Raw genomic sequence first — 12,649 nt, 5'->3', positions numbered from 1 at the left:
ATTTGGGGTCTTTTGTGTTCCATATAAATTTTAGTACTGTTTGTTCTCGCTCTGTTAAAACTCCTGTTGGTATTCTGATAGGGATTACATTAACTGTGTAATCGCTTTGGGTAATATAGATATTTTGTTAACAACAGATGTTCTTCCAATCCATGAACATGGAATGCTTTTCCATTTCTTTGTGTCCTCTTCAATTTCTTTATCAGTGTTTTATAATTTTCTGAGTACAGATATCTTACCTCTTTGGTTAGGTTTATTCCTAGGTATCTTGTTGTTTTTGATGCAGTTGTTAATGGGATTGTTTTCTTAATTTCTCTTTCTGCTTTTTCATTATTGGTGTATAGAAATGCAACAGATTTAGAAAAGGGGATGGTATTGGTTTCAGCAACATTTTCTACATCTCTCTTACAAAAAGTCACTATGTTATTAGAAATATTAATGTATTACATTTGAAATGTGGTAAATTCCATTTTAGAAACTGGGTTTCCTTGCTGTTTTGAGCCAGAGGGATAGTCCATGTTTAAGCCACTGGTTTTCAAACTTGTCCTCTTGATCCACTAAAGATGGCCTTATCATCATCCATGCTGACCAGAATCACCCCACGCTAGGATCACATTGGGACAGATTTGGTCCTGGAGCCTGATGAACACCAAGGGGAGGCTTGGGAGGTTTCCAAAACTAGAGCAGGGGCCCAGCCTAAGCTACATCAGACAGTGCCTCCAAAGCTGACTTCAGAAAAGCCAGCTTCCCACATCATCAGTAGACAGCCTCCTCACCCCTCCCACACACACATAACCCAAACTCCTCTGTGGTTCTTAAAGCTCACCAAGGACACCTGCAGGCATTTTCCCTCACACCAACTCCTAACACAGTGTCACTGACATGGAGAGTAGATATGGTCTGGGGAGTATAAGATCAGAGGACGCACACAAGGTTTCTGGGGAAACAATATTTCCTGCCACATCTGGACCCTGGTAACTGGCATAAGGGGTAGGGCTACCATTCAATCTCAGACACAACCCATGTTATTTACAACCAGGGAAATGAATATATTTTTCTGGTGAAGAAGAGAGGCTAAATCATAAAGACAAAACCAAAATGCAGGCTAGGGAGATGCACTTTCCACAAGCCTGTTATTTAAACGATACAGCATTAATTATTCTGCAGAAAGCATGCAAAGGAACATGGGGGCAGGGGGTTCAAACAACACTGTGTAAATGCCCCCCTTTGGAAATTCCAGAACAGGTTTTGCTTTAGAAAAGATTTATTTTTGGCTAATGCATCAAGACACCAGCATGCATAAGATGGTACACACAAAACACCATTCCCACGTCTGGAAGGAGAGGATGCCTAAGGCCACAGTTTTCTTGGTAATAGCTGGACATAGAAACTATTTCTGAGGGATAATAGTAAAAAAAAAAAAAAAAAAAAAAAACCAGTTTCAATCAAAGTTCCAGTCATGCTCATTCAGAATAAAAGGTGAACTCTATAGAAACAAGAAAAATAGTTTGTATTAAGCTTTCGTTGACATAACACACACTTTTTGAGTGATACTGTGCTTTCTAATTACACTAAGCCAGACCAGAACTGGTTACCAGCAGGTGCATAGATCTATCAGGACTACTACCACAAGGACAGTCAGCACATGGATATGAATGGCCTTTCTTGAGTGAATGACCCCTGTGTTAGGAGGTGGAGCAAGGCAGGCCAAGCTCTAGCGGGGTAGCTGAAGAACAAGGGGAAAGCTGAAGAACAAGGGGAAAGCTGAAGTCCTTGGACTTGGCAGAATAGGCCCAGGGCCAAGCAGGTATGAGGCCTGATTCTAGGAAGATGTTCCCCACCTAGTTGTTCCCAACACCTACTTCTTTGTTATGGGCTGACATGTGCTCTCTGCCCTGGTATTCATTTGTTGAAGTCCTAATCCCCTCAAAAGTGACATTTATACAGAGTCTTTAAAAAGGTAATTAAGTCAAAATGAGGTCATATGGATGGGCTATAACTCCATGATTGGTATCCGTATAAAGAAAAATTGGGACACAGAGATAGACAAGCAGAGAGGTTAAGACCATGTGAAGACACAGGGAGAGGATGGTCATCTGCACACCAATGAGAAAGACCTCAGGAGAAACCAGTCCTGCTGACACTCAAACTTCAAGCCTCCAGAAATGTGAGATAATAAACTTCTATTGTGTAAGTGACAGAGGTAGGGAGAAAGAAATAATAGACAATTCCTTCCATGGCTGAACCCTGGGCAGAATTTCCCTTTTTTTTAAGATTTCATTTATTTGACAGAGAGAGAAAGAGCACAAAAGCAGGGGGAGTGGCAGGCAGAGAGAGAGAGGGAGAAGAAGCAGGCTTCCCATGGAGCAAGGAGCCCCATGCGGGGCTCGATCCCAGGACCCTGAGATCCTGACCTGAGCTGAAGGCAGACGCTTAACTGACTGAGCCACCCAGGCACCCCGGAATTTCCTTTGAGATAGTAGGTTTCTCTAATGTACATGCAGAAATAATCCAATTGTGTGTTTTGTGCCAATGATGGACTTTCTTGAGATGTAAGTATGTCCACTAAAGGGGTCAAGGTAAAATAAACATTTCCCAGTTTTAATGAGTCCAGGTGGTATAGCTATAGTACATCTTAATGCCTGGTCATTGGTAGTGAGTACATCGTGGACATAAGCTCACACAAAGCTCTATCCAGACACTGGGCTGGAGGGGTGAGGAGCAATGAAGGCTTTCCTGTACCAGGTCCTAATGCTATTATCTATTACAGGATGACAGTGGTGATGGAGTGTATCATTTGCAGGGCAGGGAGGCTATCCCAACAAACACACCCAGGAAGGCAATGACAGGTTCTCAGCCCTATGTGGTCACATAAGGCTCCCACCAGCATGTGGGGAGGGAGCTCAGGACTTAGTCTGTGGAAGACTCTGGGATTAGAAATGGAACGTGGGGTTTTAATTTGAAATGGAATTTTAAACCAGACTAAACCAACCAGGCTCTCTGCTTTATTTCTAAAGGTAAATGAAAATGTTTGATTGATTGGTGGCTTCAAAGATCACCCACTCTATGCCACGAAGTTGACTAACCACAGCTGAGCAGGGTGCCCTGAGTTGCTGGGACAGGGCACCTCTCCATTCACAGGGGCCTCTTGGGGCCTTAGGTTAGGGAGAGGGCACCGGCAGGGGTGGAGAACAGTCAGGATTTCATTAGTGCTTAACTTTGGGATTGTGTTATACATCGGTGAGCACTAAGGTGCACTTCAATAATGGAGCTCCTGACACTTTGTTTATTTTAGCAGCTTGAGGATACATTTCACATACCAAAAAATCTACCCATTTAAAGTGTATGGATGAGCATTTTATTGTTGTTGTCTTTTTTTTTTTTTTGTATATTCACAGAGTTGCGCAGCTGTCACTATCAGCTAGTTTTAGAATATTTTCATCACCCCCAAAAGAAACCTCATGCCCAATGGCAGTCACTCCCCATCCCCCTCCCACTCCCAAACCCTGGCAATCACTAATGTACTTTCAGTCTTGAAAGACATTCCTATTTAAGTCATTTAATCCTACATACCATGGCTAACACCGCTCTCTTACATGATGTGTTCTAATTCACCTCATGCTCCACCCATATTCTTTCCCTCTATTCTCATGTCAGCCACTATATCTCCAGCATTCGGAGGAAGCCACATTGAGAAATGCCAGAATAACCTGCCCAGCGAGTGGACAAAGCTGGAATTCAGATTTCTTCTTTCTATAAACCTAAGCTGAGGTCTAAATGCAAGTGGCTAAAGTTTTGAGTTCAGATTGGCTGTACCAAATAGCAATGAAACCTACTGGTACAATGGTGGCTGGGCTTGGCCTGGGCTCCTTGGCTGGCGTGAGGCTACAGGACAGTAGCGGAGGCAAGGCTGAAGGGAGGCCACCCTCCGCAGGTGATGAAATCCAGCAAGCCAGCAAACCAGAGAACTGGCTGCTCATCTACTGCTCCCTGTGTCTACACTGCAGGGCTACCACCCAAGTTAGCCCCACCCATGAGCATAATAAGGACCAGTATGGGAACTGGGGACTCCCTTCTCTCTGCCCCAAACAGGACTCTGGTGTGAAGAGGCCCCTCCCCTAACACTCCACTTACCTGCCCTCCTCTCCCTTCAACTCTTCCTGGAGGAGGGCTCCTCATGCTGGCTTGCACCACAGAGGCACCAGAAGGAGAAACTTCAACACACAGTCACCTGTGCCCCACCTCCAGAGACCTGTCTGAGCTTGCTTGCTGGGAGAGAGGCCCATCCATGTTAGGGAACATTTGCTGGAGGCATCTGTTGGAGAAGCTGAGTAAGCCTGTCAGGCTGTGGGGCACAAGATGCCATCTTCCAAAAAAAGTGGCTGGGGTGATGTGGGAAACAAAGGCAGAGGAAATATAGATAAAATCAAATGTCCTCATAACCTGCAGCTCATTTACAAATACTTGAGGCAGGCAGAGTATAAATTCCTCCAGGAAGCTCCCAATTGTCTTAACGTTAATGCCTTGCTAGAGGGAAAAACCATCTTGCTTTGACAATAGCAAGGCCTCAGGTTTCCTGAGTCATCTTTCAGCATATGGAAATCCTTCTGAAATTTCCCTAATCTTTACTTTCCCCAACCCCAAAGTATATAATCAACTGTTCCTCATAATCCAGGGGCTGCAGGGAGCAGCAGCTCTTTCTGCCTATGGGTCCTGTCCCATGCTTTAACAAAACCACCATTTTGCACGGAAGATGTCTCAAGAATTCTTTTTTGGCCATTCACTCTGGACCCCACCAAACCTTACCTATATTAAAAAACTACAGCAGGGGTGCTAAATCAGCTAAGGGATGGGCATGGAGGTGGTGCAGGTACTGGAAGGAAGGAAGGAGCCAGTCAGCACATGGATATGCTACCCTTCATTGATGACTAACTCCTCACACCTGAAAGGGGATGCCACCCTTCATTGACCACTAACTCCTCACACCTGAAAGTTATCATTGCCCACATGGAGATTTCTACCAGCCTGGCTTTTTGTTATCTTCTCTTTTCCTAATAAAAGTACTTCCCCTTTCTTTGAGGCTTTCATCTCTGGAGCTGTTCCTCCTTTTATGCCACATTTCTAGAAAGAGTAGTGAAAAAATAGAAGTCCTCTTCTATCTCCTGCAATCTGGACTCTGCCCCACTTGGTCTATGCTCCAATGGTGTGGCCTTCCCGTTCCTTACATTACCACTGGAGTGTGGCATGCAGATCTTCCAAATGTCCTTGCTATGCCTCCACTATTGTACATTGCCTTTGTAACCACACCCCTATCACACCCAAGGATGCTTGCTTCTAATTGTGGGGTTACGGTCTTTATTCCTTTCCTTTTTTCCCAAGCCTTCCGTCCCACGTTCCTGGGCCCCTTCCCTGAATTCATACATGACCTCGAGGCAGAGGGTCCTCAAATCCATATCTTTAGCTCATACTTTAGCACCCTAAAGTCCTGGTTCACTCCATCTGAGGCACTTACCAGCTCCTCAAATTCAGGAAACCTCAAAACTCAATCTTCCTTCCTTCTATGGCTTCTTCTAATACACATACTGTAGACAAATCACCCTCCCCTTTAAACTGGACCTCCCTCCCCTGGACACATTTGTGTTCTCACCTTTACCTCTATCCTGATCCTTTTACCTCCTTGCTCTATGGTATTATCTGTAACAGTAGTATTAACAATAGCAGCAATGACCATAATAGTGGCAAATATTAATTAAGCATGCATTGAAAGCTATCCGTGTATTAAACTAAAACTTTGCACCAAGGGCTCGAGGGGGTAAAGTTAACTAGATTGCCCAAGGTTATCTAGCTAGAAAATGTGGGCTCCTACCAGCCTCAGCACTGAACTGGACTTGTTTAAATCCCAATGACAAAGTAGTTCCTAGAGGGCAGGACTCAGAGCTGCTGTCTTAGGGTTCAGTCTCTTTCAATGTTAACCCAACCCAAGAGCAGGCAACAAAAGTATGAGAAGAGTCATCAGAGCATGGGAGCAGTGCATCTTTTAGGGTCTTTGGAGGAACTCCCACAGAAGAGAAGACAGACCATAAGAGAGGAGTATAGTCTTTGGTGAAGGGTGTTTATTCATTGTCTTTGGTAGAGTCAACCACCCCAAATTACCTCATAAGCAAAAACGTGCATAGAATATTCCCCTTAGAAGATGCCTTTGCCACCCTTCAAGATGGTTATTTCAGGGTCTTTGGAAACCCAGCATCTGCTCCATTTAGCTGATGTGGTCCTGGAGATTCACAGTGGTGCTGAGAATGGTGCCATGTGTGAAGTCTGGGGGACAACGGGGCTGTGGGCCTACAGAAGATGGCCCGGAGGGCTATGGGTCAGGGGAAAATCTATAGTAGCCAGTTACATATGAGTAGTTAAGTATTCTCCTATATTTTATACACTATATTTTAACATTTTTCTTAACAAGTTTTATCCTCTTTTAACTGGTTCCGTTAAGGGGTGATCTAACATTGTCCAAGTTCTGATCTTCAGGCATGGATCAGCGATTTCACTGGGTGACTGGGTCATCTCTTGGCAGCACACACATTTTACTCTTTACTAACACTTTTCATTCACTGATCACCCTGTAGTATGACAGGAAGTTGACTGTATATGGGGTACATGCAACAATGCTGGATGTGCCAGTGAACCCAAAGATTCAAACATACACTGAAAGGTCTTAGAAATGGAATGCACTTCGAGAAACAGAATATCCTGCCTCACCCCATATTCTGTGGGGGACCACTCTGTGCCTGGACCATTAAGCAGTAGACTGGTCAGCTCACATGTCAAGCAGGAAAGCTGGCAGAGAGAAGGCGTCAAATTCTCCACATAAGGGGCACTTGGGAGGCTCAAGTGAGCATCTACCTTTGGCTCAGGTCATGATCCTGGGGTCTTGGGAGCGAGTCCCACATTGGGCTCCCTGCAAGGAGCCTGCTTTTTCCCTCTATGTCTCTGCCTCTCTCTGTGTTTTTTATGAATAAACAAATAAAATCTTAAAAAAAAAAATTCTCCACACAAGAGAACTGGGAGAGCAGAGTAAGGCCCAGAGATTACCCAGCAAGTTAGGGTAGGTCAAACCTGAAGTCCTTCATGTTCTTGCACACACATTCATTCTCTGTGAGGCTGCTGCCAACAGGTCTGGCACCCAACTCAGCAACTCCATGCTGACACTCCCTCTTCTCTCCCGTTTTCTTTTCCTGGAAGCCAAATGACTACACACACACACACACACACACACACACCCCACAATTATAATTAAAACTTCCAAATAAGTATGAAAGTAGAGAGACTAGCATATATATTTCCCATGTACCCACATCCCAGCTTCAGCAGGTACCAACATATGCCAATCCTATGTCATTTATCTACCTTTTTTGTCTTTCCATTTTGGAGCAAGGGATTAAACTATTTGACACTTATATATATTCTACTTACTTTGGTTGTTTATTGTCCCTCTTTTCTCCTAACTAGAATGAAATAAACACGAAGGCAGCATTTTTTTTTTCCACTATTCAGTTCACTGCATTACTCTCAGAGCCCCTCCACAACAGGGCCTATCATGCAGCAGAGACTCAACAAATACTTGGTGACTGAGTACCTAAGTGAACGAATGAGTGTGCTTCCACACAGGCTCCTCCTGAGTGGCCTGCATGCTTCCATTTAGTGGGGCCATGTGTAGTCAACCATACTTCCCTTGTTCCCCTCAACTTTCCAGGCCCAGCTAGCAGAAGGAAAAGCAGTAATTATTCATCACAGGTAGTGTGGGCAAGTTTCTATTGCTGACAGGATCTTACAAACCAGTCCAATAAGCAACCAAGAAAGTTCAGATATGGGCAGCATTCCTAAAAGGCTACACAATGTGGCAAAGAATATTAAATGTATATTTTTGAACTATGTGTATATAGATATGTACATGTAGATGTGTATGTATATATATATCGTATATATATAATATATACAGTATTATGTACATATTATATATACTATATATATCCTATATATTTGTGTGTGTGTGTGTGTGTGTGTAAGAGCAAGATCAAGCATATGTATAATACTCACATGCAACCACGAAACCTAGTCAGGTCGTTGTTTGGCTTCTCACACTCGATTACACTGGTGAACATCAAAGGATTAAATTCGGAGACCTATAACAAAAGCATGCATATATTAGAGAAATCTGGGCTCAGACTATTGCATTCTAAAAGGCACTTACTCTTCTGTTTCACATCCTCGTGGGGCGAAATCTGGGCTCAGACTATTGCATTCTAAAAGGCACTTACTCTTCTGTTTCACATCCTCGTGGGGCAGGGAAATTTCATGGAAGGAGTCTGCCCAATAACCCTCTGCAATAACCTTCTGCAGAATGCCAATATGCACTCAGAGCTTAGCTCATGCTTTCTCATTTTTATACTGAATGATAACTGATCATTATAGAATGTAATAGCAATTAGTAGAACAGTACTGGTGAGTAAGTGAGCTGGAAAGGATTATTGCTCTAATGAAAATAAGAGAATATGAGATAACCACAAAGGAAGCCACTAATGATTGAAAGGGATAAATGACTATTTTGAAACAGACCAGCATCTTCCAATTTCCTATACAGATTTAAAGAAGCAAATTCCATCTGGAAAATAGGAACTTACAATAAAATGACATTTCCCCAATGTGCACTAAAAATTTTGCATAGATACTTAATGAAATACATTTAAAAAACCAAAGTGTAAGCCAATAATTTCTTTATTATTCTACTTGATGAAAAATGGCAGCTCACTACAAAGTCTATAATTGAGAATTCTGCCACTGAGAGATGTAACAGTGTCATAAACTATATGACCAGATCAGGAGTAGAGAGAAGTAGAGGGGAGGGAGAGGGGAGGAAGAAAACCAGAGGGAAGTGCAGGGAATAGACCTTTAGTATAAATAACTATCATTAATGAATTCTTTAAAAAATTAGCTCTCACTGCTCAGGCTTGTCATTGTCTTTTCTCTACTAACTGTCACAACATGGTGAAAAATTGAACTGCCTTTGCTCACACAAGTAAATCCATCAAAAAAAGTGCAAGTGGTTAAAAATCACAGCAATGGCATATACACTGTTAATACCACCCCAGGTGATTATTACTCTACCACAACAGTGTAGTTTCCAGCACAGAATACAGCCATAAAGGTAATTATTCAAATGTCAGTTCTTACTGTTTTCCAGTGCATCGTGTAGATTAAAAAGAGAACTCACTGGATAATAGTAGCTTAATTCAATAGTTGAAATTAAAATGCCATTTTAAAAGGCTCATCTTGAAGTTAAATTAGCCATCAGCCCTGCTCCCCGTGAACTGAAATGGCCTCTGGCTCTATTTCTAGAGTGAGGCTATGTTTCAAGCTGCCTTGTGTTCATTTAAAGCCATGTGAAATATCTTGAAGCCAGTTGGTTGCCTTTTCCAAGGCAGATATCTGCAGGTGCAGTATCAAGGATAGCCACGAAGGGCCTGAGTTCCACAGCACGCAGGATTATTCTTGGCAGACAAGGAGGGTGCACTTAAAATACTATCTCTGTTTGTTATTCTTTCTCTCTAAAAAAAATGTAATGTGAGCGGCTCAGAAATGGTAGGACATTCCATCTCTGGATTTCAGCGCTGCATTCTTAATGTTCCATCAATAACAATGTGCCTTGGGGAATGTATACGTCCAGGGCACAGGTTACCTGGTTTCATCTGCCTCATCTGGAATTGGGGAGAATTTTGAGGATTTTTAGAATTGGAGGGATCTTCAGAGATTGTGATAATTGGATTGTGTAACCACCATTATCCCTGCCCACACCCCAGAATTCATATGTTGAAGTCCTAACCCCCAGAACCTCATAACGTGACCATATTTGACATAGTATCTTTAAGGAGATCATTAAGTTAAAATGAGGTCATTAGGGTGACCCCTAATATAATTTGACTGGTATCCTCATGAGAGGAAATTTGGAAAAAGACACAAACTGAAGGACAATCATAAAAAGAAAAAGATGTGGCCAAGGAGGGGTTTCTCAGAGAAACCAACCCTGTGGAAGTGGGTTACAGTTCTTATAGTTCTGGAAGCCGGGAAGTGAAATTCTGTTGTTTAAGCCACTTAAGTCTATGGTATTTTGTTATGGCAGCCCTAGCACACTAATATAGAGACCACCTTTAAGATTCTCACTTAAAAGAGATTTCACATCCAGAGCACACTTTTTAGATGGGAAAATTCTAGTTATATTGATTGTTTCTGAGTAAACTAACAACATAATAATATCCCATTTAATAAATATATTATCTCCCCATTCACTCATCTACCCATCTGCTTCATTTCAAACCGGCCTCAAGGTCATGCCTTCAGCACCATCAGCCACCAAACTTTTGCCAACCCTGCCACCTGGAGCATGGACAGAGTAAAAGGATGCCAGCCCACCCTTCCATTCTGAGCTTGCTAATTCCATTAAAAAAAATATCCAGATACATAGTTGGAGAAGAGGAAAGTGTAGCTGATAATAACAGTTGCACAACAATGTGAATAAAATTAATGCCACAGAACTATACACTTAAAATGGTTACAATGATAAACTGTTTTATATACTTTATCATGACAAAAAGTTTTTTTTTAAAAAAAGCATATATAAACATACATTGAGAATTGACTATGATGAAACGAATTACTCATCAAGTAGAACACAGCCCAGAAACCCAGGGATTTCAATAAAAATATGGAAAGCACCATGTTGTGTAAGTAATTCTTGGAGGCACAACTGCACCATAACATCTGCATCACCAATTACAATTTTTTGATAGCTTGCTAAACATCAGGCCTTGTGCTAAGTGCTATTCACCACCATTCATGACAGGGTTGATTTTCATGCCACCTTTAATTTAGGGTGATGAAGGACCATTCCTAAGGTCATGCCCAAGGTCAAGAGGCCTTCAAGTAACTGACGGCAGTTCCTCAGCCTCCCAGACATCCAGCTCAGCCACTGACACTGAGACTATTCTGCTTTACCAGGAAAAGATGACACTATGTTTAACAAGCCAGAAAGTGTATAATTAATTCTACAGAAAATTTCAAAGATATTTAGACGTATCTTCAAGTTTTAATATTTTTAAAAACATGCTTCCAATTAAATATATCTTGGTCTGATTGCTGATAGCCACCTCCTTCCCATCTTTGGCAATGCCTGTAGATGTGGAGCTCCCAGAGTTCACTCAAAAATGGAGTAAAGAAAATCAGGAGGCTTGGGATTAGCCCTTGTTCTGCAGTCTAATAGATATGAGCCTTTTAACAAGTCAAGAGAGAGCTTTCAGACTTGGATCTCCAAGGTCTCAGGAGCCCTACAAATCAACAATTCCACAGAATGCAGAGGTGATTCTCATTCACTGCCATGCTTGTGACAGCCTCAGTCCTGGGAGGTGCTGCAGAAGCATCATTACCTATAAGAGTGCTCTTGTACATGCAGGTCCTCACACTGAAGCTGCTGGCCCTCTCCAGCACCACCACAGCATGCTGAACATCTCAGGCCAAGCGTAGCTGATGACATTCCAAACAAGTACCTTACTGGAAATAAAATGCTCATACTTTCTGCTGCTATACTCTGAATATTTCTCCAACTTCTTAGACAAAGGGATTTGATCTTACCTGAAAAGGAGGAGGCAGAGTAGTGATACGAGAGAGAGAGTTCTGCCCTTGAACTTGCATTTTTGTTCAAAACTGCAGCAGCCAAGAGCATTATGAACCAAGTCACTCCAGGAAATGGTCCCTCCTTCAGATGCCCAGTGCTCACCTCACCCTTATGCTCAGCAACCACCCCCATGCAGGTATCTCTCTCTGCAGGTGCTGTGTCCCCCTGTTCAACCACATGGGGGAGGCATGACGCCTAATTGAGCAGCACCCAGACTATTCACTAAATGGAAGGCTTGGTTCACGGGGGATACTCTGTTACCAATCTTATAGTTCACATTTGCACTAAATGAATTCCTGTTTAGTAAAAGTGAAAGTGCACTTCCTCCACCCTAAAACATAAGCAGTGATATCTAAAAGAATATTTTCAGTCCATTAAAGTAGACACAATTATATTTTATCATAAGAAGAGTGAAATGAACCAGTTGACACTGCTTTGAAAATGGGATAAGCACATTTTCCAGAGACCCCACCAGCTCTCCATGTACAGATTTCAGAGTGAGGCTGTCTGTCTTGGTCTCTGGATGACATGGTGCCAAAGAAGCCTGGTGAGAGAATGTACAGAGAGCAACAAGCAGTGACAAGACACAGAGAACTCCTATGTTCCTTCTGTCCTGAAAATGTCCTTTGTGCCATCTGTCATGATGCTCCTGGTTACAAGGGACTCAGGATTTTCCCTCTACTTCCAGCCTCAACATCACCACCCCACATTGGCCTTCAAATGCTAATTACCCAGGGCACCTGGGTGGCTCAACTGGTTGAGCATCCAAGTCTTGTTTCTGGTTCAGGTCATGATCTCAGGGTAGTGAGACTCAGCCCCAAGTCAGGCTCCCCACTCAGGGGGGAGTCTGCTTCTCTTCCTCCCCTTTCTTTCTGCAACGCGCCCCCCCCCCAACATGCACTCACACTCTCTCTATATATATAAAAT

At 42.8% G+C, this 12,649-nt stretch overlaps 1 protein-coding gene across 1 annotated transcript in view; it reads right to left on the bottom strand.

Moving 5' to 3' along the window:
* Positions 1-12,649, bottom strand: part of ATP10A (ATPase phospholipid transporting 10A (putative)) — a 190,683-nt gene that overhangs the window by 49,887 nt on the left and 128,147 nt on the right. Inside the window, 1 exon segment of the mRNA XM_049108376.1 lies at positions 8,095-8,180. Coding sequence (XP_048964333.1) covers positions 8,095-8,180 — 86 coding nt within the window.

This window comes from Canis lupus, chromosome 3 (assembly GCF_003254725.2).
Source record: "Canis lupus dingo isolate Sandy chromosome 3, ASM325472v2, whole genome shotgun sequence".
In the NCBI taxonomy this organism is placed as follows: Eukaryota; Metazoa; Chordata; class Mammalia; order Carnivora; family Canidae; genus Canis; species Canis lupus.
The sequence above is the reverse complement of the archived record's forward strand: the minus strand, read 5'-3'. Positions and strand labels throughout refer to the sequence as shown.